The 12,541-nt window shown below is 51.3% G+C and overlaps 1 protein-coding gene across 1 annotated transcript; it reads right to left on the reverse strand.

The window, feature by feature from the left end:
- Nucleotides 1-2,676: 2,676 nt before the first annotated feature.
- LOC120039476 (transforming growth factor-beta receptor-associated protein 1 homolog) lies at nucleotides 2,677-12,282 on the reverse strand. The gene is made up of 12 exons (XM_038984871.1): nucleotides 12,191-12,282; nucleotides 10,337-11,047; nucleotides 10,035-10,229; nucleotides 8,139-8,293; nucleotides 7,364-7,602; nucleotides 7,024-7,209; nucleotides 6,226-6,283; nucleotides 5,852-5,995; nucleotides 5,507-5,665; nucleotides 4,583-4,742; nucleotides 3,767-4,215; nucleotides 2,677-3,450 (listed from the first exon to the last, which is right to left on the reverse strand). The coding sequence occupies exons 2-12, from the start codon at nucleotides 11,022-11,024 to the stop codon at nucleotides 3,259-3,261; spliced, it is 2,625 nt and encodes an 874-aa protein (XP_038840799.1). The 5' UTR covers nucleotides 11,025-11,047; nucleotides 12,191-12,282; the 3' UTR covers nucleotides 2,677-3,258.
- Nucleotides 12,283-12,541: the final 259 nt, after the last annotated feature.

Genomic DNA, 12,541 nt, shown 5'->3' on the forward strand with positions numbered 1-12,541 from the left:
TTCGACCCACAATCATGTTGTTCACTGATCTACATGAACTGGGACAGGACCATAGATGTATAGAGATCATTACCTGGAAATAACACTAGTTGCATGGACTTTGCCACTGAGCGCTTCCACCATTTTAAAGTAGTCAACTGGACAGGGATTCCTATGAGTTGGGAGTGATCAGTCAATGATCAGAGCATTGTCCTCTTCAAAATTGGTTTGCTGAGTTTGTAAATGGCTTTAAGCTATATCACCGCCATCTAGTGGCCACAATAAATGAATGACAAGATTTGGTTCAAGACCCCAGGCAATGCAGGTGGCGGTAAATCACTAATATTAGCGATACACTTTTTCAAACATAAAAAAAAATAAGAAAATGTACTACTTTAAAATGGTGATGGCCTCAATGGTGCTGCCCATGCTGTCACTGACGCCTTAATGGGACAGATACAAAGCTGAGAACTCTATAAATAGGACATAGCTTAGCCTGAGTGCCAGTCTGTTTGTGTCACCATGACAACTCCTTGTCACTCATAGTCATGCCAAAAATAATTGGCTTGACTAATAGCAATAAAGTTGGCATGAGCACAAACAGATCTGGGACCAGGTTAAACGTAGCTTTGGTTAGTGAGACATTAGCCAATTCTTCTGTTCTGTTTTAGCATTTCACATCCCATAGAGCTGGGTCACGTTCATCAGGGAACACCGAAGCAAAACGTTTCGCAGTGGAAAAGGAAAACAAGTTTGTTTTTCGAGATGGCTCAGCTAGTCCCTCTCCCGTTTTCTTCAGTTTGGTGCCTAATGAATACGGCCCTGGTCTGAGCTGAAACCAGCTAGCATCAGGTTAGCTGGATGTTTCAACCCCACCTTGGTTTGCAAAGTGAAAACCAAGAGAGACAGTTCTTGAGCAGTGTGGACACAAGGTTTGGGTAGGGGAGCAGGTTGGAGGGGTGAGAGAGCGTGTGCAACACAGCAGAACATTTAGCAACACTTAGGAACTCTCCTGGCTCTGAACGCAGCCTCACTTGGGGAATCATCGTCTTCAAGCTCAGTCTCAGATACCAGCAGCAGAGAGGAGCCACTGTAGTGAAGGAGGAGGTGCCTAACTGGTCTGCAGTAAGACCCTTCCCAGGGATAGACTCAAGCTCACCTCAGGTTTGGGCCTGGACCAGGACAGACATAGCAGAGGAGGGGTTCAGCACTGGACCAGGACAGACATAGCAGAGGAGGGGGTTCAGCACTGGACCAGGACAGACATAGCAGAGGAGGGGGTTCAGCACTGGACCAGGACAGACATAGCAGAGGAGGGGGTCAGCACTGGACCAGGACAGACGTAACAGAGGAGGGGTTCAGCACTGGACCAGGACAGACGTAGCAGAGGGGTTCAGCACTGGACCAGGACAGACGTAGCAGAGGGGTCAGCACTGGACCAGGACAGACGTAGCAGAGGAGGGGATCAGCACTGGACCAGGACAGACGTAGCAGAGGAGGGGATCAGCACTGGACCAGGACAGACATAGCAGAGGAGGGGCTCAGCACTGGACCAGGACAGACATAGCAGAGGAGGGGGTTCAGCACTGGACCAGGACAGACATAGCAGAGGAGGGGGTTCAGCACTGGACCAGGACAGACATAGCAGAGGAGGGGTTCAGCACTGGACCAGGACAGACATAGCAGAGGAGGGGTTCAGCACTGGACCAGGACAGACATAGCAGAGGAGGGGTTCAGCACTGGACCAGGACAGACATAGCAGAGGAGGGGGTTCAGCACTGGACCAGGACAGACATAGCAGAGGAGGGGGTTCAGCACTGGACCAGGACAGACATAGCAGAGGAGGGGTTCAGCACTGGACCAGGACAGACATAGCAGAGGAGGGGTTCAGCACTGGACCAGGACAGACATAGCAGAGGAGGGGTTCAGCACTGGACCAGGACAGACATAGCAGGAGACATAGCAGAGGAGGGTTCAGCACTGGACCAGGACAGACATAGCAGAGGAGGGGTTCAGCACTGGACCAGGACAGACATAGCAGAGGAGGGGTTCAGCACTGGACCAGGACAGACATAGCAGAGGAGGGGTTCAGCACTGGACCAGGACAGACATAGCAGAGGAGGGGTTCAGCACTGGACCAGGACAGACATAGCAGAGGAGGGGTTCAGCACTGGACCAGGACAGACATAGCAGAGGAGGGGTTCAGCACTGGACCAGGACAGACATAGCAGAGGAGGGGTTCAGCACTGGACCAGGACAGACATAGCAGAGGAGGGGTTCAGCACTGGACCAGGACAGACATAGCAGAGGGGTTCAGCACTGGACCAGGACAGACATAGCAGAGGAGGGGTTCAGCACTGGACCAGGACAGACATAGCAGAGGGGTTCAGCACTGGACCAGGACAGACATAGCAGAGGAGGGGTTCAGCACTGGACCAGGACAGACGTAGCAGAGGGGTTCAGCACTGGACCAGGACAGACATAGCAGAGGAGGGGTTCAGCACTGGACCAGGACAGACATAGCAGAGGAGGGGTTCAGCACTGGACCAGGACAGACATAGCAGAGGAGGGGTTCAGCACTGGACCAGGACAGACATAGCAGAGGAGGGGTTCAGCACTGGACCAGGACAGACATAGCAGAGGAGGGGGTTCAGCACTGGACCAGGACAGACATAGCAGAGGAGGGGTTCAGCACTGGACCAGGACAGACATAGCAGAGGAGGGGTTCAGCACTGGACCAGGACAGACATAGCAGAGGAGGGGTTCAGCACTGGACCAGGACAGACATAGCAGAGGAGGGGTTCAGCACTGGACCAGGACAGACATAGCAGAGGGGTTCAGCACTGGACCAGGACAGACTGTAGGTTTCACTTCAATGTGTTTAGAGTCATGATGGATGTGGAGTTAGTTCTTGTTGTAGAACTTCATTCACATCTCAGTCGGTCATCAGTCTCCCTGTTGTTTATGACTGGAGGCACTGAAATAAATACCTTCCTTCCTTCATTCACAAATGAACGAGAGCACACACACACACACACACACACACACACACACACAGTAGAGAAGTGTGGTCAGCTCTGTGTTTCTGAGTATGCTCCAGGGCTGCTCCCACTACGCTGGACCACGGTAGCCATGGTAACCTCCGTGCTTTTATCCCCCATAGTCATCATCTGATGTGACCCCCCCCAGACGCAACCAATCACAGCCCGGGCTGCTGCTAGGCTCCTCCCATCACACTGGCTCTGGGCGAGGCTTGGGTGGTGGTGGTGGGCAGGGGCTTCATGTGTGGTTGTTGCTATTGGCTAGTTGTCTCCTGGTGGGCGAGTCTCGTACCACCCTCTGGGCGGCACAGTGTGTGTGTACGGGCACGCCGCCTGGAAGACACACACAGTCCGGCTCGCTGAAGGTGTTGTGGCACAGAACACACCCCTTCTTCTCTGATACCAGGACTGGGCTTCTCTTCTGCTTCAACTGATGACAGGACAACATGGCCAGAGTTACATCTCACCTTCATCATGACTCAGCAGAACGTAGGAGCAATTACAAAGATTTAAAAATCAGAAGAGCTTTGTAGTAAACACATAATACAGAGTTGTGTGTGCGTCGTGTGTGTGTGTGTTGTTGTGAATGGTTAGATATTACTGCACTGTTGGAGCTACAAACACAAGCATTTCACTACACCCACAATAACATCTGCTAAACACGTGTATGTGACCAAACAAATGTGATTTGATTTTGTATGTGTGCGTGTTTGACGTGTGTGTGTGTCTCGTCGTTCCAGTCTCACCCTGTCGTGCTGCAGCTGTAGGTTCTCTGACCTCGCCAGCCCCAGTGCAACCTGGGAGGTACGGAAGGCGTGCATACTCCCCCGCAGGGCGCGTCCGAGGAACGGGCGAAGCAGCTGCAGGGACCACCCTTCAGGAAGCAGGTCCAGCACACGCACAGCGTCAAACACCTCCCCGTGCCGGTTTAACAGATCCACCGCTGCCATCTCCAGCTCCCCGGAGCCGGTACTACTGGGAAGGTCCCGGTCCAGATAGACCTCCAGAAGGAGGTGGAAGAGGCGCTGCTGGTAGGCCGGGTCCCGGGAGGCGGAACCCCACACGCAGTAGGCCTCAGCAGCGGGGAAGTCTTTGAGCTGGTGCACCAGGATGTGTAACGCCTTATCGTGCTCCTCTAGTTTCCCGTGGAGCGTGGCTCTCTCCAGAAACAACTGGTCACACTCCTGGATCTTACCTGAGGGAGACAGAGCCAGAGGTTATGGTTGGTTATAGCCATGTCATCATGGATAATAGCAGGGTTATAGTAGGTTATAGACATTCTCTGGTTACATGTCTCATACCATGTCCTTTTGGATGACCCCATTAGTCTGCCAGGAAACTAAATGTGGGGTATTGGTATTATCTCATGTTTAAACAGTAACAATACTTCAACTGGACTAGATCACACTAAAATATCGTTTAAAACGTTTAAAATCAACAACATTGGCCACCTACAAAATTACACCCCATTCCTGATGCAGTGCACTACTTTTGACCTGAGCCCTATGCACTGTATACGGAATAGGGTGTAATTTGGGACACAATGACAATGGACAGCTCACCCAGTAGTAGTTGGACGCGGTACAGACTGGACTCCCTGAGGAGGAGCTGGAGTTTGTCCCGTGCTATAGACACCTGTTGGTCCACTGTGGGGGACTGAGACAGGAGAGACAGGACTCTGTCTGTATACTGCACTGCCAGGTGGGTGTGGAGCTTCTCTTTCTACAGAGAGAGAGAGACAGAGTTACATACAGTAGACAGACAGAGAGAAAGAGAGAGACAGACAGCGAGAGAGAGAGAGACAGCGAGAGACAGACAGAGAGACAGACAGACAGTGAGAGAGAGACAGACAGCGAGAGAGAGAGAGACAGCGAGAGACAGACAGAGAGACAGACAGACAGTGAGAGAGAGACAGACAGTGAGAGAGAGAGAGAGACAGTGAGAGAGAGAGAGAGACAGACAGAGACAGAGAGCGAGAGAGAGACAGCGAGAGAAAGAGAGAGAGACAGACAGCGAGAGAGAGAGACAGCGAGAGAGAGAGACAGAGACAGAGAGAGACAGAGACAGAGAGAGACAGAGACAGAGAGACAGACAAACAGTGAGAGACAGACAAACAGTGAGAGAGAGACAGACAGTGAGAGAGAGACAGAGAGCAGTAAAGAACAAGCACCAGGGAAAGGAGGTAAATCGTGGAGTAATATGCAGAGAGGGACAAGACAGTTATAATCAACTAATGTCAACAATCGTTACGTCTCGTCCGTTGTAAATGCTCGGTACTGCTTATGAATGGGTTATAGTTGTGCTATGAAGGGGTTATAGTTGTGCTATGAATGGGTTATGAAGTCCTAAGTAGGTACTCTTCAAGTGAAGTATTACCATTATAGACGCTGCTGCTGTAATTATGGCATTTCTTATGTACCCCTTATGAACATGTTATGAACGTGTTATGAATATGTTCTGAAGTCCTATGTAGTGTATGTTCGGACCTGTATCCGTCGGCCCAGCACCAGGTGTTCCAGGTAGAGCAGCAGAGCCTGGCTGTGTTTCCCCAGGTACGTGATGACGTCGTCTGGGTTCACCTGGTCCTTCTGCTCCTTAACCTGGTCCTGACCCACCGGCCTCCTGGTGAAGATCTGCACCCCTACCTAGAGACCACAGATAAACACCCATAGAATTACAATGAGTAGAGTCTTCTTTACTCCTATGGGTATATCCAAAATGGCCGGCAGTCGACATCATTACTTAGTTTCTGCTAGAACTTAGGGCCCTGGTCAAAAGTAGTATACAATATAGGGATTAATGTGCCATTTGGAACGCAGGCAGAAACGTACCGTCTGGTCTCTCTGCAGGGCCCAGTCTGCATATTTCCACACCAAGTCCGGGTTGGAACAGAAACTCAGGAAGTCCACAATGTAGTCATACAGATCAGACCTGGTAGAGTCCTGAAGGTCCCCATTCACTACCCGCACCCACAACTACAGGAGGAGAGATGTATTTTACAACCCCATAGTCACTTCATTACAATTCATATTAAATAATAATCAAGATAATGGATTGGATTTATAGGGCTTTTCGACCTAGGTGCTCAAAACGCATTAGTTTAAGATGTGGCCATGTTTGATTAGATTTGACTTGCCATATAAGAGCCATGGTGGTACTGTCACCGTGTTCAAACTAAGGTAGTGTACAGTAGTAGCATGTTTACCTGTAGAGCAGCTGAATCCTGACCGTTATAATGGTAGAGGAGGCCTAGTGCAAAATACCTGATGTACAGGAGAAAGATAAACCAACATAAAAAACACACTCATTACACACTTTTAAGGCAATAGCATAGCAGGCTACTTTGAACACAATATCTTAGTGTCCACTAGGCTAACTATAGTAGTGCCCACTAGGCTGGGCTAGGCTAGCTGCCGTACCCGCTAGGCAAGGCTAGCTGCAGTACCCGCCAGGGCTAGCTGCAGTACCCGCCAGGGCTAGCTGCAGTACCCGCCAGGGCTAGCTGCAGTACCCGCCAGGGCTAGCTGCAGTACCCGCCAGGGCTAGCTGCCGTACCCGCTAGGCAAGGCTAGCTGCAGTACCCGCTAGGCAAGGCTAGCTGCAGTACCCGCCAGGGCTAGCTGCAGTACCCGCAAGGGCCAGCTGCAGTACCCGCAAGGGCCAGCTGCAGTACCCGCCAGGGCCAGCTGCAGTACCCGCCAGGGCCAGCTGCAGTACCCGCAAGGGCCAGCTGCAGTACCCGCAAGGGCCAGCTGCAGTACCCGCAAGGGCCAGCTGCAGTACCCGCAAGGGCCAGCTGCAGTACCCGCCAGGGCTAGCTGCAGTACCCGCCAGGGCTAGCTGCAGTACCCACCAGGGCTAGCTGCAGTACCCGCCAGGGCTAGCTGCAGTACCCGCCAGGGCTAGCTGCAGTACCCGCTAGGCTAGCTGCAGTACCCGCTAGGCTAGCTGCAGTCTCCGCTAGGCTAGCTGCAGTCTCCGCTAGGCTAGCTGCAGTACCCACTTGTGGTGTTTCTCTAGCCAGGGGGCGCTGTCTGCCAGTAAACAGGCATTGGGGGAGGCCAGCAGGTCAAGAAGACTCTCGTGGTCCTGCTCAGCGTACAACTTCAACAGAGCCGTGTCCACGTCCTCCCGGCAGCCGTTCGCCCCCTCCGTGCTTCGCACCTCACCCAGGTACGTGATGAGGAACCTAGAATAATAATAATAATAGCCATTTAGCGGAACACTTTTATCCACTTTTATCTGTATTTTACATACAGATGGTCCTGGGAATCAAACCCCCTATTATGGTGTTGCAAACATCATACTCTACCAACTGAGCTACAGAGGACCACATCTCTTACCTCTTGCACCTCTGGACCTTCTCCTGGTCCCCCTGCGCCAGGTGGTTGAGGTCGGCGAACTCGTGGAGCGGCGGGTGGCAGCGGGTGAAGGAGGAGGAGGCCGGGAGGAGGAGAGGGTAGAGGGAGATCAACTCCCGGACGTCCAACTGACCTGTCCTGAAGTGTTCTTTCGCTTCTAAAAACTGAAGCTGTCCAAACTGTATGAATCCTGCTTGCTGGAGGATTCTTTTGTGCAATATCTGAGGAAGGGGGGTGTAATGAAAGAGAAAGTTAAAGATGCATCACATCTCATCCCTCCTATTCTATATTTTACATTTCATAAGGACAACCTAAAACTTCTTACATGGGAATGTTGAAGACTCATGTTAAAAGGAACCACCAGCTTTCATATGTTCTCATGTTCTGAGCAAGGAACTTAAACGTTAGCTTTCTTACATGGCACATATTGCACTTTTACTTTCCTCCAACACTTTGTTTTTGCTTTATTTAAACCAAATTGAACATGTTTCATTATTTATTTGAGGCTAAATTGATTTTATTGATGTATTATATTAAGTTTAAATAAGTGTTCATTCAGTATTGTTGTAATTGTCATTATTACAAATACATTTTAAAAAGCGTCCGATTAATCGGTATCGGATTTTTTTGGTCCTCCAAGAATCGGTATCGGTATCGGTGTTGAAAAATCATAATCGGTCGAACTCTAATCCGTTTTCAGCTAGTGGCGAGTATTGAAAAGCTCTCTAGCAGAAACACTATTTGTGGCCGTCTGTACCTGGAACTTGTCTTTGGGAATGTTCCTCCTGGCTCCCTCTGTAAGGGCGAGAGCCTCCTCCACTCTGTGTCCAGCTAGCAGCTCCTGAATCTGTCTCTCCAGAGGTAGGGGCACCAGCACATACACAGCCTTAGTGGAGGCTAGAACCACCTTACCTATAGGGACAGAGACAGTTAGGAACAGAGACATGGGACAGGGACACAGTTAGGGACAGAGGTAGGGGACAGGGACACAGTTAGGGACAGGGGTAGGGGACAGGGACACAGTTAGGGACAGGGGTAGGGGCACCAGCACGTACACAGCCTTAGTGGAGGCTAGAACCACCTTACCTATAGGGACAGAGACAGTTAGGAACAGAGACATGGGACAGGGACACAGTTAGGGACAGAGGTAGGGGACAGGGACACAGTTAGGGACAGAGGTAGGGGACAGGGACACAGTTAGGGACAGGGGTAGGGGCACCAGCACGTACACAGCCTTAGTGGAGGCTAGAACCACCTTACCTATAGGGACAGAGACAGGGACAGGTCAGGGTTAGGGACACAGACAAGTCAGGGTTAGGGATACAGACAGGTCAGGGACACAGACAGGTCAGGGTTAGGGACACAGACAGGTCAGGGACACAGACAGGGACAGGTCAGGGTTAGGGACACAGACAAGGACAGGTCAGGGTTAGGGACACAGACAAGGACAGGTCAGGGGCACAGACAGGGACAAGTCAGGGTTAGGGACACAGACAGGGACAGGTCAGGGTTAGTGACACAGACAGGTCAGGGGCACAGACAGGGACAAATCAGGGTTAGGGACACAGACAGGGACAGGGTTAGGGACACAGACAGGGACAGGGTTAGGGACACAGACAGGGACAGGGTTAGGGACACAGACAGGGACAGGGTTAGGGACACAGACAGGGACAGGGTTAGGGACACAGACAGGGACAGGGTTAGGGACACAGACAGGGACAGGGTTAGGGACACAGACAGGGACAGGGTTAGGGACACAGACAAGGACAGGTCAGGGGCACAGGTCAGGGTTAGTGACAGGGACTGGTCAGGGACACAGACAGGTCAGGGTTAGGGATACAGACAGGTCAGGGTCAGGGATACAGACAGGTCAGGTTTAGGGATACAGACAGGTCAGGGTCAGGGATACAGACAGGTCAGGGTTAGGGACACAGACAGGGACAGGTCAGGGTTAGGGACACAGACAGGGACAGGTCAGGGTTAGGGACACAGACAGGGACAAGTCAGGGTTAGGGACACAGACAGGGACAAGTCAGGGTTAGGGACACAGACAGGTCAGGGTTAGGGACACAGACAGGGACTGGTCACGGGTTAGGTTTAGGGACACAGACAGGGACAGGTCAGGGTTAGGGACACAGACAGGTCAGGGTTAGGGACACAGACAGGTCAGGGTTAGGGACACAGACAGGTCAGGTTTAGGGACACAGACAGGTCAGGGTTAGGGACACAGACAGGTCAGGGTTAGGGACACAGACAGGTCAGGGTTAGGGACACAGACAGGTCAGGGTTAGGGACACAGACAGGTCAGGGTTAGGGACACAGACAGGTCAGGGTTAGGGACACAGACAGGTCAGGGTCAGGGACACAGACAGGTCAGGGTTAGGGACACAGACAGGTCAGGGTTAGGGACACAGACAGGTCAGGGTTAGGGACACAGACAGGTCAGGGACACAGACAGGTCAGGGTTAGGGACACAGACAGGTCAGGGTTAGGGACACAGACAGGTTAGGTTTAGGGACACAGACAGGTTAGGTTTAGGGACACAGACAGGAACGGTCACCATCTCCACAGCCATAGATACTGTAGACAGGTCTACTGAGGTAAGCCAACAAGGTTAGACATTTAGAGTAGTGTAGGGGAGCCATGTTGACACCTTCAAAGTCCTGTAGGATGTGTCCGTCTCTGAAGGAGAGGGTCTGCTTGAGCTGCTGGTCCAGCATACTGTGGACGGTGACGAAGCCCTCGTCTAGCGCCACCACATAGGGAAAACAGACCGCCGCTCCAATCACACTCTCTGACCAGTTCACTGGGGCACGCTGGGATATACCCTCTGCATTGGCAAACATACCTGAGAGAGAGAGAGAGAGACAGACAGAGAGAGCATACTTCACTAGTGATATTTAGTAACAAGATCTATTGATAAACCATACAGCTGCTGTTGTTGTAATGACTCACCCAGGCCACCAGGGGCAGCCAAGAGGAACTCCTCCCTGCCGATCCTCTTGACGATGGGCTTCCTCTCCTCGCTGTCGTAGGGGAACAGGTCCTGCGCGGCCCCTGTGCTGTAGTTAAGGATCATGTACTGCGTGGAGAGGGCCAGGCACAGGAAATAACCGTCCAGACTGACCGCACATGGCTGCTCCGGCGTGTTGACCTCTTTCACCAGCTGCACCCTGTCCTCGTACACCATGTATATCTGAACGGTGCGCCGCCGGGCCGAGATCACCCCGATCTCCACGCAGAACGGGTCCCCGTTCACCGGGTTCTCGTTGACGCAGAACGCGGCCACGCCTTTAATCTTGGCCCCGCCCGAAGGCACGGGTTCTAAGGTGATCATGTCAACAACACTAACTGTAGCATCACAGAGCACAATGATGCGTTCTAACGCTGATGCGGCCTTCAGGGCCTCCACAGGCTTTTTCAGGCCCAGGTACTTGAACAGCAGCTTCTGGACGGTGTAGGATAGCATCCCCTTGGTCGTGGCATGCTCCTCCAGCAGGAAGTGATGTATGAAGCAGTCGTTGGTGCCCACGTACAGGTGCTTGCCGCAGCACTCGATGCACTCAATGTTGATGCGGGCCTTGTCTCCCATCAGGAGCTCCCGCTCCACGGCAGGGACCAGCTCAAATGCCTTCACACTCATCTTGAAGGCACAGCACACATCTACTGCAAGAGAGGAGGAGATCAGGTCAACACAGACATCTCCTGTAAGAGAAGAGGGGATCAGGTCAACACAGACATCTCCTGTAAGAGAGGAGGAGATCAGGTCAACACAGACATCTCCTGCAAGAGTCAGGAGGGTGAGATCAGGTCAACACAGACATCTACTGCAAGAGAGGAGGAGATCAGGTCAACACAGACATCTCCTGCAAGAGTCAGGAGGGTGAGATCAGGTCAACACAGACATCTCCTGCAAGAGAAGAGGGGATCAGGTCAACACAGACATCTCCTGTAAGAGAAGAGGGGATCAGGTCAACACAGACATCTCCTGCAAGAGAAGAGGGGATCAGGTCAACACAGACATCTCCTGTAAGAGTCAGGAGGGTGGGATCAGGTCAACACAGACATCTCCTGTAAGAGTCAGGAGGGTGAGATCAGGTCAACACACCGTGGATGCGTCCCGATTCTCTGTAACAACGGTGGACATTTCCTTCAGCCAATTACATAAGTCCAATGTTTTTAAATCCATGCACACTTTGGGAGAAGGGTGGATAATTGGGATGCATCCTGTAAGTGCAAAGAAACAGCCTTTCCAATAATATTTTACAAGCTCTCACTGAGAGTCCCAACTCCAAGGTTAGTGTGGAATCAGTAGGACCAGGAACTTTTCCTGATCACGTGAACGGACCTGGAAAAACTCTAGGGCCACCTAGTTAGCTAGGAGGATACCGCAATAATGGTACAACTAGAGACTACTAGCAATTATCACTTGACAGTTAGCCATCATGCTAGCTAGCCTAGCTGGCAACAAACCTTCTCTATACGATCATTTCTAGAGAAATTCTGGGGCACTTTGATTAGCAAACCCAGAGCCAGTTTTGGCTGGCAGTTAATTACCTAGCAATATCATGCAAATATTGACGATCAGTTGTGGAAGTAGAGCAATGACTGAAGTAAAGTAAGCTCTCCAGCTAATGTTAACCAGTTTTAGCAGCTAGCTAGCTAGCTGACTGGCTGTATATATCTAGCTACTAAGCAATGACTCAGGCTGTCATTATTGGTAAATCGGTGCTGCTGTTTACTGTAAAAACCTTTCAAAAACAGCTATTTACATGTCCATACAAACACGATAGCTAGAAGCTGTCATACCCCAGCTGTAGCCACTGCAGATCTAGTATAGGAGACGCCGATGTACCACGGCCTTCCTTCCTGCCTTTTCACTTCTCAATCTCTCCACTCCCTTCGCTGCTAACTGCTTGCTAACCACTAGGGAGAGCTGCCGCTACGTTTTCAGCTCGAAGAAGGTCATTAGGAGGTTGTGCTTCCTGTTTACAATCCAATATATGCATATATTGACAAAATACATGTCTTTCCGCCCTAAAATGGTAGTTGTTGTCCACAAAGCGGCAGGGCGGGCTGTTTAGCTCCCAGCTATCCTTTCTTTGGATTAGTGGAACTTATATTCGATCAAATAAACCTCACGTTGCAAATAAGACATTC

The sequence above is a fragment of the Salvelinus namaycush genome, unplaced genomic scaffold, assembly GCF_016432855.1.
Source record: "Salvelinus namaycush isolate Seneca unplaced genomic scaffold, SaNama_1.0 Scaffold274, whole genome shotgun sequence".
Classification (NCBI taxonomy): domain Eukaryota; kingdom Metazoa; phylum Chordata; class Actinopteri; order Salmoniformes; family Salmonidae; genus Salvelinus; species Salvelinus namaycush.

Coding starts and splice junctions, on each gene's coding strand:
- LOC120039476 (XM_038984871.1), bottom strand. CDS start 11,024: ATGAGTGTGAAGGCATTTGAGCTGGTCCCTGCCGTGGAGCGGGAGCTC. Junction 10,230..10,336: donor GGCTGCCCCTGGTGGCCTGG/GTGAGTCATTAC, acceptor TCTCTCTCTCAG/GTATGTTTGCCAATGCAGAG. Junction 6,284..7,023: donor TGGCTAGAGAAACACCACAA/GTGGGTACTGCA, acceptor CCTGTACATCAG/GTATTTTGCACTAGGCCTCC.